The sequence below is a fragment of the Artemia sp. Qi Xiang Cuo genome, chromosome 4 (genome assembly GCF_049724085.1).
Source record: "Artemia sp. Qi Xiang Cuo chromosome 4, ASM4972408v1, whole genome shotgun sequence".
Classification (NCBI taxonomy): Eukaryota; Metazoa; Arthropoda; class Branchiopoda; order Anostraca; family Artemiidae; genus Artemia; species Artemia sp. Qi Xiang Cuo.
This window is the reverse complement of record NC_142797.1, coordinates 75,662,847-75,681,752: the sequence shown is the minus strand read 5'-3', so window position 1 is coordinate 75,681,752 and position 18,906 is coordinate 75,662,847. Positions and strand designations below refer to the sequence as shown.

The following is an 18,906-nucleotide window of genomic DNA, read 5'->3' as shown; positions in this document are numbered from 1 at the left end:
GACATGGATAAGGTCATCAATGCCTACCATACCTTTGTTAAAAAAAAAATTTGGCGATATGTATTTCATAATGACGAAAAATTAGCCGAGGTGCAATGAAGCAAACAAATTCAAAATGATAGCAATAATGATTTGGTTTAGGATTTGACATGGATAAGGTCATCAATACCTACCATATCTTTGAAAATCAAAAATAGAGACTGGATAAATCGTTGGAAGAAAAACAAGTTTTTTCCCACCACCTGAAAAATTAAAAGAAACAGAGGTTTGGCAATATGTCTTTCATAATAACAAAAGAGAAGCCAAGGCGAAAGAAGAAGTTTTGTCCCACCACCTGAACAAATGAAAAGAAACAAAGGTGGTCGTCAATGCCTTCCATACCTTGTAAAATCAAAAACCTGGACTAGATAAATCGTTGGAAAAAACATAAGTTTATGTCCCACCAGCCGAACAATCATAGGCAGCGCTTTCGTGCTGCCTAAGTAAAGAACGATGTTGGCACAATGTATTATTTATTTCTTCAGAACAGGGCAATATCGAAGGAGCTGTCGTAAAAACTTAAAGAAGGGCTCATTCGATTGGAATGGCTAGTGTCCTATGTAATAGTGGAAAGTGATTGGAAGGCAACTAACACACCTTCCACGCCCACCATTTCCCCAAACACATCCAATCAAAATTTTTATATAGCCATTTTGTTCAGTGTAGTTGATTTCCAGATAGAAAATATGTTTTTGAGGAGGACACTCCCCAACAACCCTCAGGGCAAGGGTTGTAAGCTATGCACTGGGGGTGTATAAAATATTTAAATAAAGCGTTGTCGTAGAAACTTCAAAAAGAGCTCAATTGATTGGACATTCAAGGGCTTAGTGCTCTTTTTAATAATGGAAAGTGATTGGAGGGAAACTAACCCCCCTTAAACGCCCAACATTTCCTTAAACAAATCCAATCAAAATTTTGAGATGGCCATTTTGTACAACATAGTTCAAAGTTTTGGAAATTGTATCTTTGAGCAGGAAACTCTTCCCAGAGTCTTCAGGACAAGGGTTATAAGTTTAGCCCTGGGGGCATCTATGGTTTTATATGGAAACTGTCGTAGAAACGTCAAAAAGGGATCATTCGATTGGAAATTCAAAGGGCTAGTGCTCTTTTTAACAGTCGAAAGTGATTGGAGGGCAACTAACCCCCTCTCCTGCCCACCTTTCCCCAAACACATCCAATCAAAACTTTGAGATAGCCATTTTTTTCAACATAGTTCAAACTTTAGGAAACTAGGTCTTTAAGGATGACAACCCTCCCACAGCCCTCAGAGCAAGGATTGTAAGTTATACCCTGGGGGCATATAAGATTTTTATAAAAAGCGTTGTCGTAGAAACTTCAAAAAGGGCTTATTCGATTGGAAAATGAAATAGCTAGGACCCTTTTTAATAGTCGAAGTAATTGGAGGGCAACCAACCCCCTTGTCACCCCCACCATTTCCCCAAGTATACACAATCAAAATTTTGAGATATCCATTTTTTCAACGTAGTTGAAAGTTCTGGAAATTAGGTCTTTGAGGATGAAAATCCCCCCACAGCCCTCAGGGCAAGGGTTCTAAGTTGTACCCGGGGGGCATCTGAAGATTTTATAGAGGTAGATGTCGTAGAAACTTCAAAAAGGGCTCATTCGATTGGAAATTGAAAGGGCTAGAGCCCTTTTGAATAGTCCTAAGTGATTGAAGAACAACTAACCCCCCTCTAAAGCCCACCATTTCCCCAAACCCAATCAAAATTTTAAGATATTCATTTTGTTCAACGTGGTTGAAAGTTCTGGAAATTCGGTCTTTGAGGATTACAACCCCCCCCCCCCGCAAACACAAACACACACACACAATCCTCAGGGCAAGGGTTGTAAGTTATGCCCAGGGTGCATATATGGTTTTTATAGAAAGTTTCGGCTCAGAAACTTCAAAAAGGGTTCATTTGATTGGAAATTGAAAGGGCTAGTGCTATTTTTAATATTCAAAAGTGAATGGAGAGCAACTATCCCCCCCCCTCCCCTCCAACGCCCTCTATTTCCCCAAACACATTCAGTATTAATATCACCAGTATTACTAAATAAATGAAACCCAAAACAAACAGAAATTAAAATAAGTCAAACTCAAAACGAGCAGAAATTAATGTGAGTAGGGTTCTAAACCCTATGCTTTCTAAAAGCCAGAATATAATTTGTACTTTACTGAAAAAAATTTTTTTAAATGGTTTCACTTTTACAACTTTAAGAAATCAAAAATCAATTAAGATTTCAATATATAAATATCGACATTTCCATTTAGTCTCCAGAGTGATAGCATCTATTTGGATTTAGTGAATTTTAAAACCAGCTACGAAATCGTATTAATTCAGTGCCTCGAACTTTAATATATTCAGTGACCTTGAATAATTGCTGAGTTTCACAATACTCTGCTACGGATTAAAATCTAAAGTGACCTTATTGTTATGGACTAATTATGGATAGCTTTGTTTGGATTTAATATTACGTGAATATAATAGAATGGATTATTGACTCTATTGTGAGGTAAAGACATTATTCCTAGCTTTCATTTATTATAAGTAATTAGTAAACACTTAAAGTGTCTTTTCAAATAAAATTCACCCGGAAGTATCTCCCTTTTCCCCGTAAACAGACTTTTATTATCTTCAAATCCCAGAGGATTTGAATTATCATTGGGACGCTGTCAATAACTGGCTGCCAACGCAGCGTTGCCGATACAACATCGTCAGTGCTATATTTTGCGGTGTGCCTAAATTTGAGACAAAAAAGCCAAACACAAAAAAGGGTCATTTTCCTACTAAGCGGACAGAAGAGGGACAGTTGCCCGTCACAAGAGCCTGTTTACAAGCCGGAAGGGACCTATTTTAAATTGCGGGGGTTAGTTGAATCGGGAATTGTCGCGTCCCCTGCTCTGTAAGATTTTCAGAAAAAAAGAAAAGCCCAATTCCAAAATTTTAACGACTATTTTTGCCAATTTTCCAATCTTCTCGAATAAGCAAGCAGGAGAGGGGAGGTTACTTGTTGCAAGCGCCGTCGTACCTGCGGGGAGTGGAGTCTCCCTCAAATTGCAGGGAATAGGTAGTGAGGACCTACGCTTCCCTTGCTTATCGGTGCTCAACATGGCACAGACGTCTTTATACCTCAAACCAATCCTGAACTTTCTCAAGTCAAACAAAAAGTTGGATCTAACGTTGCTGTCGAAAATGACATACGACTTCTTTGATGTAGCAGCATTACGCGACACTAAACTTAAACTCCTTCAGCTAGCATTCCCTGAAAGAGTAGCTTTAGCCACAAAAAGCCGCACAAAAGACTCAGCAACGTCAGAAATATTAGATTTGCAACCTGAATGTGATAGGAATAATATCCCACTTCCATTCCGTCATCACTCATCCATCTCAATTTCCACAGGTCCCCGAGACCAACTTCTCTATCCTGCTAGATGAAATTCGAGATCTGAAGAGCTCAGTGTCCGTGATAAAGCAGTATACGACGGGTGTTAAATTGAAAACGTTGCCCAGATGTTGGTGCTACAGCCCTAGCGAAGAACAAGTCTCCAACTTGTACTGTAATTATAGAAAACGCTCCGTCAATGGATCCCCTGACTAGAGTACAAACAATTAGTCAACTTCAGTCTAAAGATGGGATTCAGGAGGTCAGGCAATTAAGAAACAATAAACTACAAGTTAAATTCAGCGATGTTGTAAAAGCTAAGGCTTTTTGCGTTGAAGCACCTAGTGTCCTTTTGGCAAATTTGCCAAGTGACAGCAGCATCAAATGCAAATTCAGGGAAGAAAAATCCTATGGCATAATAAGAGGACTTCCTATAGAAGTGGATGCTAGCAAAGTGCCAAACATAATCCAGGCCTCGTCAAGAAAGCTTTTCGTTTTGGACGAAGTAAAACAATCAGACTGACTCAAAAATAGACAGACCATGAGCTATGTAATGTATAATGTAATCAAGCTTGGATACGACTTTTTCCGGGTAGATACGTGCATTGAGGTCCCTCGAAGGTGTTGATTTTATTGAAAACTGCAAAAACAGTCCAAGATGCGCAAGATGTTCCGAACCACACTCTAGTAACAAAGATACACCCTGTAACGGAGATCTCAAATGCAATTCTTGCAATGGACCTCATGTCTGCTTCAGTCTAAGATGCCCAAAATTGAACGATATTATGGGAAACAAAAAAATAATCAAAGGGTAGATATCTTAAAGTATTCAGTCTGAATACCAAGGGTTGTCAGAACAAAGAAAAAGACATGGATGATTTCCTTCTAATTTATGACGTGCTATTTATCCAGGAGCATATGCTTTCTGGGACAAATATAAACTTTCTGAACAGATCCCGCTCGCACGATGTCTTTTTAGAGCCAGCGAGATCTACGGCATGGTGTCCATCTGGAGGCTTAGCAATATACGCTAGGAAGGAACTTTTGGCTAAGCCAACAATTAGAAGCAGTAGTCTGTTGTGCGTCTCTGTTGAGGGAATTGAGTTCATCAACATATACATGCCTACTAATTACAACAATATTGTCTCTCTGACAAAGTTCTCAAAATCAGCAGATGTCCTAAGACAACATTTGGAGTCTCTTGAGCTTCGTGGGTGTAAGTGGCTTATTGCCGGGGACCTCAACTGTGACCCATACAAGGACCATATTCTATCCGATATTTTTATTAATTTTCTCCCCACTACTTTTAAGATTTGGCCGAAGTCTATGGATTTTACGTACACCTATACTAGGGGTCATACCTCCAATATTGACCATGTACTTTCATGCACATCCTTTTCTAGTCTTCCAGTTACAGTTTGCACTGATAATCCGATTAGTGACCATTCCAGACTTTCGTTTCAGATACAGCCAACACAGAGCACTATTTACGCTTGTTCCAGAAAGTGGGTCTACAATTAAAATTGGGAGAAATGCAATATTCCCCTTTACGTTGCCACAGATGCTTCGGTCCTAAGTTGCATCAAAGTTCCTTTTCATCTACTCTGCTCTGGCCCTTCCAAAGTCTCATCCATGGTTGATTTTAACTCTTATTACCATCAAGTAATCCATACTCTGAAAGTTGCCGAAGCGAAAGTGGTTCCTAAAAGACAAGCCAAAATTGAGACAGAAAAACAGATGTGGTCCGAATCCACTGAACTCCAGTCGGCAAAACAACATGCAAAAGCCTGGTTAAACATTTGGATTGCTTGTGGACGACCGCTCTGCGGGACTGTGTTCGAGCTGAAACGGAGTACAAAACGCAAATATAAAGCTAAAATGAAGAGGTAGCAAATTATCCGGCAACAGTTCACTGGAGATAAAAAATCGTGGCTAAGCCTAATCAGACCAGACAATCGTCCATCTAGTACTTCTCTGACACTATATGATTGGCACTCTTACTATACTTCAATGTACGGAGATGAGAATCTTATTATAACCAATCAATATGGAATGGAAGTTTCCAGCTGGCTTGCATGTTTCTCAGGGCAGCATTGGGTTGTTCCCATTTCCCTTGAGAAGCTAGCTGTCAAAAAAGTACTTTCCAAAGCAAAGAACGGGATGGACAGCAATGGTCTTTCAATAAAAAACCTCGAGCACTTACCTGAATGCTTCTATTTCCATCTTCAGCTTATCTTCCAGATGTGCATCTCCAGGGATTTTGTTCCAAACTCTTTCCTGAAAGGGCTCATTTCATCTGTCACCAAAAAGGAAAAGATCCAAACAAATGCAAATCTTATAGACCCTAACCGTCTCGTGCATCTTGAGCAAAGAGTTTGAAAATGTGATATTCTCTGAGCTTGATACTGGACACTTTAGGGACAATTAGCTTGGATTCCAGAAAGGTCTAGGGTGCCCAGAGGCTCACCGCCTTCTGGCTAACGTACTTATGGACTCGGAAAGAAAAAAGTCGCCTCTGTATATGTGCACTATTGATATATCGAAAGCATTCGATAGCGTCAATCACATGCAATCAATGAATGCTCTACTGCACAATGGAGTTAGCTCGAGCATAGTAAGTACACTGAAATTTAGGGACGAAAATTCGACTGTGTTGGCCAAGTGTAAAGGAAAAATTTCAGATCCTGTAAAAATCAGAAGAGATGTAAGGCAAGGCAGCGTTCTAAGTCCTCTTATTTTCAAACATGCCATCTCCAAGATTCTGGGCCGTATCTCGCCCTCTCTTCTATTGCATGGCACTGACCTATCTTACTTGGCATACGCTTATTACGTTCTTTTGCTCAGTAGATCCAAAGCAGACTTACAAGAGAACCTAAATTGACTCTTAAGTGATTTTCAATCTATTGGGCTTTCTATCAATACTGATAAGTGCGAATTTTTGTCCTTTAATGCACCGCAAAGTGATTCTGTCACTGTCGGAAATCATGATATCCCTACAGTATAGGAGCTGAGATATCTTGGTATAACGATTGCGGAAACAATTATTGAAACTAGACAAGCAATTGTTAAGCAAACAACTAAAGCCATTAAATGTGCTTATACGTCTTTAATGCAGAATCACGGACGCTACTCCAGGAAATCTCTTGCCTCGATTTATTGTTCAGTCTTCTCACCACACATAACCTACCTTGCCGGTGCATCCCACATGCTGTCAGTGAGAGACACTGAAAACATCAAAAAGTGCTACTATAAATTTGCAAAATTTTTACTGTACATACCCAAGCAATATAGGAATTCCCGCCTTGAAAAACATGTTCTTAAGGAGCCATCCAAACAATGGTCTAGCATTCGAAATAATTCAGTGCTAAAAGTTAATTTAGATAGACGACGTTTCTCACCTGCATTTACTTGAGTGTTGTGAACTACACTGAGTGTTTTATCTTTATCTTTTTTCTTTTTGTAGTGCTCCACTATAATCTGTTTTTGTAGATGGTGGGTGAATAAATGTTACTATTATTATTATATTAAACCGACAATGCACTTTCTTTTTCAGTAAATTCTTTTGAATTTTTTTTCAGTAAAGTACAAATTATATTCTAACTTTTAGAAAGCAAAGGGTTTAGAAACCTACTCAGATTGGCCCCCAGGGCAATTTATGCCCTTGGGGAATATGAAGTTTTTATAGAAGGAGTTTTCGTAGAAACTTCAAAAAGGGTGAAAGGGCTAGGGCCCTTTTTAATAGTCGAAAGTGATTGAAGAACAACTAACCCCCCTCTCACGCCCACCATTTCCTTAAACAGATCCAATCAAAATTTTGAGATATTCATTTTGTTCATCGCAGTTGAAAGTTCTGGAAATTAGGTATATGAGGATAACATCCCCCCACTACCACAACCCTCAGGGCAAGGGTTGTAAGTTATGCCCTGGGGGATATATGGTTCTTGTAGAAATTTATGCCGTTGAAACTTCAAAAAGGGCACATTTGATTGGAAATTGAAAGGGCTAGTGCCCTTTTTAATAGTCGAAAGTGAATGGAGAGCAACTAAACCCTATCTCACGGCCACCGTTTCCCCAAACACATTCAATCAATGTTTTGAGATAGCCATTTTTTCAACATAGTGGAAAGTTCTGGAAATTATGTATTTGAGGATGACAAACCCCCGAGATCCCCCAGGGCAAAGTTTGTAAGTTAGGCCCTGAGGGTATATAAGGTTTTTACGGCAAAGATTGTAAGTTATGCCCTAGGGGCATATAAGGTTTTTATAGATAGCGTTGTCGTAGATACTTCAAAAGAGGGCTAGAGAGGGATATTGCCCTTATTATTGGTCAAAAGCGATCGGAAGGCGAATGCCCCCCCCTACCAATCCTTTCCTCAAACACTTCCGATCAACATTTTGATATAGCAATTTTTTTGAACGTTGTTGAAGGGTCCGGAAATTATGTTTTTAGTATGACAAACCCCACAGCCCTCAAAAAAAAGTAAAGAACTCCATTAAACCAAAAATGAACATAAATATAATCAAATAATCTATCAAGCATACAACTACCACAAATCAGTAATAATAAATATTTGAAACCCAAAACAAACAGAAATTAAAATACGTCAAAGACAAAACGAGCAGAAATTAATCTGAGTAGGGTTTAAACCCTATGCTTTCTAAAACCCAGAATATAATTTGTACTTTACTGAAAAAAATTCTTTTACATGTTTTCACTTTTATAACTATCAGAAATCAAAAATTAATTAAGATTTTAAGGAATAAATATCAGAGTCATGTATATTAAACTGACAATGCATATTTTTTCAGTAAATTCATTTTAACTTTTTTCAGTAAATTACAGATTATATTATGGCTTTTAGAAAGCATAGGGTTTAAAAACCTACTCAGATTAATTTCTTCTCGTTTTGAGTTTTACTTATTTTAACTTCTGTTTGTTTTGAGTTTCATTTATTTATTAATACTGATTTGTGGTACTTGTATGCTTGATATATTATTTGATTTTATTTTTGTTCATTTTTGGTTTAATGGAGTTCTTTACTTTTTTTTTGAAAAACTTATTTTGTGCAAACAATTTTTTTGATTAACTAAAAGAAACAAAGATTCGGCGATATGTGTTTCATAATGACAAAAGAGAAACCGAGGCAAAAGTTAAAGGTCTGATAAAATAAAATGTAATTTACAAAGGCACTTCTAATTTAAGGTCCATTTGCACTTCATGACATCAAGAAAAGGCTCAAATTGTCTGCGTTTAGAAGAGAAGCGACAGTCAGAATCTATATAGAAGCCTGCCGCAAGCCGAATGCCGGGGCCCGGCGGCGAAGCCGTGGGGCTCCCAAAACTATATATATATATATATATATATATATATATATATATATATATATATATATATATATATATATATATATATATATATATATATATATATATATATATATATATATATATATATATATATATATATATATATATATATATATATATATATATATATATATATATATATATATATATATATATATATATATATATATATATATCAAACGAAACTCAGAGAAGAGAGAAAGTAACAAAATGAAAAATAAAATCAAAAAGGGTGAAAAAACGAGGATTTTGTCAGCCAGCGAACCATGAAGAAGACAAAATATAAGCAAATATTTCGACAGGGACCTCCGCCAAGTCGTCCTCAGTGCTAAACAAAAAAAAAAAGAGAAAAAAAAACGAGAATCTAACCTTTCGAAGTTTCCTGTACAAAGACAGAATAGACACTGAATAAAAAACCAGGCAGGAATCAATGAAAATAAAATTTACCAAGATGATTGTGTAAGGATCTTTCGTCTTGCATTAATTTTGGCTGGTCTACAATTTCGGTTTTCATTAGATATGCAAATAGGTTCTTTTAAGTTTTTCGGGTTAAAATATTGATTGAGTCCTTCAAGATTAAACTGTCGTAAATTGGGCTTAATGAAATATCTCCAGTATCTCTATTTATTGCTAAATTTTGGTTCATATATTTTTTATCTCAATTATCTCCTTAAAGTTTGTGGTACACTGTTAATGGCGTACCACAAACTTTTAAGGAGGTAATTGAGATAAAAAAAATATATGAACCAAAATTTAGCAATAAATAGAGATACTGGAGATATTTCATTAAGCCCAATTTACGACAGTTTAATCTTGAAGGACTCAATCAATATTTTAACCCGAAAAAACTTAAAAGAACCTATTTGCATGTCTAATGAAAACCGAAATTGTAGACCAGCCAAAATTAATGCAAGACGAAAGATCCTTACACAATCATCTTGGTAAATTTCATTTTCATTGATTCCTGCCTGGTTTTTTATTCAGTGTTTATTCTCTCTTTGTACAGGAAACTTCAAAAGGTTAGATTCTCGTTTTTTTTCTCTCTTTTTTTTTTTTTTTTTGTTTAGCACTGAGGACGACTTGGCGGAGGTCCCTGTCGAAATATTTGCTTATATTTTGTCTTCTTCATGGTTCGCTGGCTGACAAAATCCTCGTTTTTTCACCCTTTTTTGATTTTATTTTTCATTTTGTTACTTTCTCTCTTCTCTGAGTTTCGTATGTCATGTATAGCCAGTGTGGTCTAAGAATGTATATATATATATATATATATATATATATATATATATATATATATATATATATATATATATATATATATATATATATATATATATATATATATATATATATATATATATATATATATATATATATATATATATATATATATATATATATATATATATATATATATATATATATATATATATATATATATATATATATATATATATATATATATATATATATATATATATATATATATATATATATATATATATATATATATATATATATATATATATATATATATATATTTATATTTATATATATATATTTATATATATATATTTATTATTATTTATTATTTATTTATTACCCGTCAAAAAAAAAGGTATTAAAGACGGAGTATCACTTAAAAGAAAAAACCAAAAAAAAACAAAAAAAAACACATCGAACAAATTACAAAGACAAGAAACAAATACTCAATTATACACTGCAGTGCAGGTACGTAACATATTTTAATGTTTAAACTCCCAAGTACTGAACGAACGTAAGCAATATGATCGTCGTTGCATCAAGTCGCAATTGGTAAAAAATTAAACCAAATAATCATTAGTGAATAAAAAATATACAGTAGATAATCATATCAACTAGTCTAAATATCACAAGATACGGTAAAACAACTAAACGACACTTTCATCCGCTGGTCTTGAATTCAGATGACTCTCAACAAATGATTCATTTGCTCCGATATGCACAAATATCAGAAATAAGGAAACTATTCAATCACGGATTTTTTTACTTCATTAAATAAAACAAAATGCTTAAAAGAATGGATAATTAATAAACTGTTAAATTATTAGTTAGATACGAGATATATTATCACCAAGAGAAAAGTTAACACCAAGATTGAGAATAACCAGCGTTACATAAATTGGACTCCTACGAAAAGAGACTAAATCATGATTAAAATAAAATTGCAACAATTACAATGCTAACGCAAATACAGCTGATTTCATTAAGTAAGCAACCGACGATAAGATTATAAACTCCCACTTCCTAGATTTGAGGTAGGAAAGGCTTTCACCGTTTTTAATTAAGTCTTTATTTATTTGTAACCCGTCTACAACAAAAGGAAAACACAGACGGATTATAAACGAAAGAAAACAGAAGGGACGATGAACTAGGGCGATCAAAATTAAATAGACAGCGCGAACAAAATTAAATATATATGTATATATACATATATATAAAAATGTATATATATATAAAGTTTTTGAAACTTTGCGATTTTTTTTATCAGCTGGTCCAGAATAATGGCAATGATAAAAAAAAGAACAAAAATGACAACTGAACCAATGATTCAAAGAATTATTCCCGGGAGTTCATGGAGCAACCTACACGTGATTGAGAAAATCCAAAACAAAAATTCTTGGACACTACGAAGTAAAATTTTATTACAGTTCTAAATTTGAAAGGGACCATAAACTAAAACGCTACAATCTTTTATAATCTCTTTGGCTGCTGATTCATTATTCTTAAACAAATTTGGGAGATTTTGTATGTAATATTAAGATTCTTTTCACCCAAATACATACAAACATAACCCTTTCATACCTGACCATTGAAGGGGTGCTTTAAAAATTCTGAAACCTTGCAATAATAATCAACGTAAGCTTAGTTTCAACGAAATTTCAACTTCAATTATTTATTTCATTCACAAACTGAAATGGAAATGGTTACCATACGGTCACCTTAGGATAAAAAAGATTCATTTCACTTCGTATGGAAGTTAAGAAAACAGTTTCTGTTTCCATTCAGACACAACAGAACCTTACATTTAAAGCAGAGAATTTGGCTAGTTGTACCCCTTGAATATTTTTCGTACCGGCAGCGTCCCTTTTTGACAGTGTTGGGTGGATGGCCAGAGTGTCATATTGCACCGATTCTGACGGCATGCCTGCTTCTGTAGTTTTTGTTTTTAGCTTCGTAGGAGCACTGACAGAGGGTCAACCAGCCCGAGGACTATTGATCACCAACTCCTGACACTATCAAGGATCTGCAAATATCCATCTTGAAGAACATCAGGGACATACACTGTCTACCCAGGTCTTGGCACTCTCGCCTAAGTAGAGGCCAAGCATTGTTCACAGCTAACTCAATAAAACAATAGACTATCTGCATGTACTATTTCTTGGACCGTATGTTATTACGGTAGAGCTCCAGAAGCATATCAGACAAGTCTACGCCACCCATTGACTTGTTTTACTCACGGACAACACATGGGAGATCTACCTTGACAAGGCTACGAGTATCTCCATTCCACTTTTGACACTGCCCAACTGGAGCTACGGCACAGTACGATGAGGCCAAAGGCACTGGTTTATGGTTGAACAACTTCACAATGGAGACTTTCGTCTGCCTCTCAAGCCTATAATCATATCTTCAACGCCCTTTCTTTTTCAATGATGCGTCACTTTCCAAAATTTCACTTTTCATACGATTACTCCTTATCGTCCCACATGATTCAATCCCATGATTGGTGTGTAAGTCATGAATAAGTTTAAAAATGTGTAAAAATTGTCGAAGTACAACTGGATATTCATTCTCCGTGGCCCATTGTCGATCAGTCGTAAGACAAGGTCAACACCCAGCCCCAAAGGACTAGCCGGAACTGAGCCTTTTCCTCTGTAGTTTTCTAGGTCATAGACAATCCCATTCACAATCGCTCTCGTAAACACTTTTACACCCCATGAATATGGCTTGTCTTTCAAGTACTGTTTGAAACTCAGCCGACCCTTGAGAAGAATCCTCTGTTTGTCCACAATTTTTCTCTCCTCAGGCAGTATGCTTTCTAAATTTTCTTTGAGCTCGCAATACATTGGTATGATTTTTTGCAGCTTATCATGACCAGTTGTATCAGATGGCACTGCTAAGCTATCGTCACTATCCTCTGCGATTGGAGTGTATCGAAAATTGCGCTCCCAGCACATCCTCATAGCTGCTAGCCTTACAATACTCATCAGCATCTGTACTCCAGGGAACCAGCTCATCTCTTGCTGTGTCAGCCTTAGGGTAATCCTAGCATTTGTTTTCCTCGTTGATTGCATATTGGATTGGTCAACTAATCCTGCAACTATGCTATCCATGATGAAAGTTCTGAATAAATCAATGGGTAATTGAATTTCTGTTACTTTCGGGAGGGAAACTTTCCAGGTGATATCAAGGGGCTCAATCTCTTTTCTTAGCCACTTGTATTCTTTTGTGGCATCTTGATTTTTCCTTGATGCGGTGGGGCGGTTGAACAAGAAATAGGTGACGAGCTTGTCGATTGGATGGGAGACGATGGAGCTTCAGTAGCGAGGAATGCAGTGGCTTCTCCCCCATCAACTTGGTCATCTGTATCCGTAAAAATTTCGACACAGTTCAACATGCTGAGATGTAAGTCTTCTGTCGGATCATCAACCGGCTCAACAGGCTATAGGGTGTCATATAGGAAGCTCTCACCAGAAAGTTAGGTTCCATAATGGATCAGAATCGTCGTCATTATCAGACATGATTTCCATCTCAGATTCACTGTCTGGTAGCAGAACCATCTCTGCAGCCTTCTTTTGTGTGAGTTTCTCTCTTATACGTTTGCTCCTCTCCTTGAAAACATTTTTTTTTCCTCTTTCCTTTGTTTGGAGTTTTCGGCGGAACAAAAGAGGCTCGCTGTCTCTGGAAGAGAAAATTGTGATCAGACCAAGGGTCTGAGGATTATCAAGAAGAAGAACCTAAAACTAGCTCATCGACCCTTCAATTTCTCGCTCCCTCCAAATATCTTATCCTACTTTGATCTAGCATCAACACGTAAGTGCCAGACTTTGCTTCGGAGCTCTGTTCACCAATTTCGGTTGCCTAAAAGGGTATCCTCAGCAGCTCAGAGGTTACCAATTTATAGAGCAATTGTTCTTTGGAACTCTATTCCCAGTGAACTTTCTCTTATCAAAAACTCTTCTTCCCTTCGCAGAAAAATATTCTCTAAGGCTTGAAGTAATTTCGTTTTTTTTCTATATTCCTTTATTTCTTTATTCATTTTACTTTATCGATTTTTTCCGCTTTACTTTATATGTTTTTTTTTCTTTGCTCCTCTCTTATTATGTTGAATGAGATTCGAACCCCGCTGTTTAATATTTGTTGATTTTTCTCGCATTGTGTTTATATTTTTGAGATATTTTTGTATTTTACTTCCTTCCCTGATTTGCTTTGTGTGGATTTTGTGATTGATATGAGGCCCTCTACAAGCTCTGCTTCTTGGGACCTCTAGCGCTTAAGTGTATTTATGTATTTATTGTAGTATTTTATAAATTGAATTGAATTGAATAAAAAAAATGAAGTAAAAGAAAGAATCTAGAGCGCAACAAACCAGCCAAAAAAATAGTATAAAAGAAGCATCTTCAAAAAATACCCGTCTCAAAACCTAAGGTTACTCTATGGTAACAGTTAAAAATTCACAGAAATGGGGGACGAAGAAAAAACTAAATACGATTCTTATAAATACAAGCTAAAAGTAGAGACTTTAAGGAATAAAACAAGATAATAAAAACTAGAAAAACTCCCCTGTATTGTTTTCATCATCGCTGTCAAAATCAGCTTATTTTCCCTTTTTAGGCAAGACAAAAAGCTACTCTGTTCACTGATCAACTGACAACTTACGGTGCCATCTAGGAGAGTAAAAGGTATCGCAACACGAAGGGCTGAACTTGTGCTGGCAGACGGTCTTAAGTTTGAAAGCAGTATCGTAACTACAAAAGACACTATGTACGTGGAAGGAACGGTTACCATATGGTTACCTACAGAACGAAAGAGATAAGGTTCAGCTTGACAGGAAAGTCTAGGTTTTGGTACCCAAAATTTTGGCTCTAATGTTAGTGATTCCAAAACAAAACTGCTCCGAGCTATCCAAGTGAACCAATATGCTTTTTTCAGCAGGGAACTTCTTTTTATATGGTGTAGCTTTGGCCCAATAACAAAAGGATAGTAGTTTACAGTTGATCATCAATTAATACATCGGGTCCGTTCTGTGATCTCAAGCCATCAGTGAAAAAGATTTGCTGAGAGTTATGCAACCAGAATTATAGATGTCAACTTTTGACAAACAGAAGTACAGAAACAAGTTTCAAGAATTTTGATGAAGTAAGATATATTTTTTTCTATTTGTCTGACCCAATTTCCAGGCAAAGTAGTACTTTTATTTTGCTTTTTTAGAATATGCTTTCTTTAAGGCCTTATGTTTCTGAAGAGAGCCTATTGGCAAAGTTTGGAGGTTTTTTTTCCTTCTTTTCTTTTTTGGGCTGAGTGACGGACCACTGTCTTCAGCACCAAGACCTATTTTTAAGGATTTGATGTCTTTTTCCCAGGGACTAATTTGTTTAAGTTTCACACCTATGAAAAGCTTATTTGATTCAGACTCCTTATAATAAAAAGTCCCAGTGCCCTCCGTGCACAGACTTTGAGGTCCCCTTGGCTCAATGAAAGATGGTCATTATTTTCAGACTGATGAGAGCAACAACCTCAAACATATTTATGTTTCTCCTCTATGACCAATAGCTGTGAACAGTCACACATTTTTCATAATTTAGGGCTTTTTTCGGGAACTTGTCTGTATCGTGCCATTTCCCTCAAACGTATTTATTGTAATTTTTTCCTTGTTAAGAAATAGGATCATCTGAAAATGGTGGTTCTGAAGGGATATCACCCTTAACTAGGGCCCTCCAATAACTTTCCATCATTAAAAAAGCAACTAGAAATTCATTTTTTATATGAATCCTTTTTTAAGTTTCTAATATCCACCTCTTGCCTGTCAAAATAGATTGGAACAAATAATATGCACGGAATATGTGCTTCTCAGCTAAATCAACGTAGTACATTCACCATAATTCTATCCATTTCCCCATCTCTAAGATATTCAGTAATTTTATGCTTGCATAGGAAAACTTAATCTGTGTCTATTCCAGAGTATCTTGCATAAACCTTTAGTTAAGTGCCGTAGCTGCACCAAAACTAGAAAATTTCTGAATTGAAGAGCCAATTTTCACTTTTTCTTAAAGGAATTTACTCAAAAATATAAAGTTACTGCATTGAAATAAGTATTTCTGCTATGAATATCCTAACTTTTCGCTTTCTTGACTTTCCTTACAAATTCCCAACAAAATAAACAAAGGCTAGGTAAAAAAAAAACCTCCCCACCATTTTTGAATCAAATTTAAGTTTTGTCTTCATTCCCCATCCTTGATTAACTTACCTGGAGCAAAAAAATTTTGAGTTCAGAATGGAAGAATTAATATAGAACAAAGCTGAAACACACTAAAGATATTAAAAAGTGCTGCTTACCCAAGGAATCAATTTCAACATTTTCATCAGGAGAAACTAATGAAAACATTTCGGTTTTGCAGGTACTTGAACAAGAAATTTTGAAAGTCTGCTTTATTGCTAGCTTGGACAGCCTTGATTGAGATAAACGAGCTTCAACTATTACGGTTTTTGTTGGTGACTGCTCAAGAAATGAAAGGCTCTCTTCTTTCCTCCATAAATTAATAACATGAATCGTTGCATCAGGAAATAGTCCCTTTAGCTATAATTAAACCAAAGCTATGACGTTCCATAAAATTTAATGTTATTCCAAAAGAAACTAGACTGAATAGTTCTTGGACTTTTTTTCGTTCATTCTTTTGATTATAAAAGTTATAAAAAGTATATACATGTCAAATGCCAAACAAAACTAATAATAGTAAAAATATAAACAAGCAAAAATTACATAATATATAAGGGAAGGGGAAAACTGGTCCTTATTTAAGGTCAAATGTCATTAAAGTATAAATAATGCATAAATAAAAACATTATTGAGTGTAAAAAACTATAAGTTTTATTTTACAATTTACCTTCAAATACCTCAGCTATAAATTCCATTTTTAAATCAATCACATATTATATTCTTATGGCAATTTCAAAAATAAAACACATTCTCAAGCTATAGCAAGAAGAATGGAACAATAGGGATGGATAATGTTTTTTCCACACTAGGCATGTAGTTTTTATTCTTAATATCATACTGAAATTCAATTAGGGAGTATTATCAGGTTTTAATTTTATTTGTAATTTTACTGTTTCTCAATTGAAATAACTATTTTAAATTTTAATTTTTAGTCATATTAATTAGAAAGAAACCTTTTCCCACAAAAGAAGTTTCTCGGAGAACAGAAAAGAGCCACAATAAACACAAGGTATGAAAATAGCAAAATAGTTCTCCAAGCGTAAAACTACCATAAATGACTATAAGTTTCATCAAGTTTAGTTCTACCCATCAAAAATTACGCGCCTCAGAAAATTTGGCTGATTTTCGAAAAAAGGAGAAAAACGCCCTAAAAGCTATAGAACCTTCATGAAAATCACACCATCAGATTCAGCGTATCAGAGAACCCTACCATAGAGGTTTCAAGCTCCTATCTGCAAAAATGTGGAATTTTGTATTGTTTGCCAGCAGAAGGATCACGGATGCGTGTTTACTTGTTTTTTGTTGTTTTTTATAGTTTGTTATTTTTTCCCAGGGGTGATCGTATCGACCCATTGGTCCTAGAATATCGTGGGAGGGCTCATTTTAAAGGAAATGCAAATTTCTAGTGCTTTTAAGTGACAAAAAATGGAGGGCAACTAGGCCCCCTCCCACGCTCATTTTTTCCCAAAGTCACCCGATAAAAATTTTGAAATAACCATTTTGTTCGGCATGGTTGAAAATATAATAAATATGTCTTTTAGGATGACCTAATCCCCCAAAGTCCCCAGGAGGGGGGCTGAAAGTTATGAACTTTACCCAATGTTTACAGATAGTATTGGTTATTGGAAGTATGCAGACGTTTTCAAGGGGGATTTTTTTTCTGGTACTGGGGAAGGGGGGAGGGGTCATGGAGGAATTTTTCGTGTGGGAAGGGACGTCGCTATGACGGGGCGCCGGACTTCCCAGCATTATTTAAAAAAATGATCAGAAATTAAATAAAAAAATAAACAAGTTTTTCAACTGAAAGGAAGGAGCAACATCAAAACTTAAGACGAACAGAAATTATTCCGTATATGAAAGGGGCTGTCCCCTCCTCAACGCCTCGCTCTTTACGCTAAAGTTAGACTATTTCTCACAACTCTATTTTTTAAAACAATAAAAAAACTTTAGCGTAAAGAGCGAGACGTTGAGGAGGGGTCAGCCCCTTTCATATACGGAATAATTTCTGTTCGTTTTAAGTTTTAATGTTGCTCCTTACTTTCAGTTAAAAAAACTTATTTTTTTTATTCAATAAAATGAAGAGCTGAGCCTGAAAATGAAAGTAAATTTGATGTACAATGTGCAAGAAAGAAGTTTCATAATCACCAATATGTGATTTTACCCTTCTCATCGTTGTAACCGTTTTTTCACCAAGCTATCAGAAGGCACCTATTCTGACGCAAAATGATGAGCTGAACCCGAAAATCGTATAAAATTGATGTAGTGTCTACTAGAAAACCCGTTTCATATTCATCAATATGCACTTTTTTGTTTTCATTTGACATGTAAGTCGTTTGACATTTGACATTGCAGCTAATTGCGGTTGCTGCTAATAATGAAACAGTTCGTGGTAACGAACTGTAAGTAAGGAGCGACCCGGCTCAATGGTAACCGAAACTTTAAAAAACGGTATTTTGATAGAAATAGATACATCAAAAGAATCAGATGTTAATGTTGATTTCAAATATATAAGTTTCATCAAGTTTAATCCTACCCTTCAAAAGTTAGGCGCGTGAGAAAATTTTTCTGATTTTCGAAAAAAGGGGGAAAGACCCCCTAAAAGCTATAGAACCTTAATGAAAATCACACCATCATATTCCG

The 18,906-nt window shown here is 35.7% G+C and overlaps 1 protein-coding gene across 1 annotated transcript in view; it reads right to left on the bottom strand.

Moving 5' to 3' along the window:
- LOC148953442 (uncharacterized) overlaps window positions 1-18,906 on the bottom strand; it is a 98,987-nt gene that overhangs the window by 25,180 nt on the left and 54,901 nt on the right. Inside the window, exon 4 of the mRNA XM_089087684.1 lies at window positions 16,386-16,626. Coding sequence (XP_088943810.1) covers window positions 16,386-16,626 — 241 coding nt within the window. The remainder of the gene's footprint in view (window positions 1-16,385; window positions 16,627-18,906) is intronic.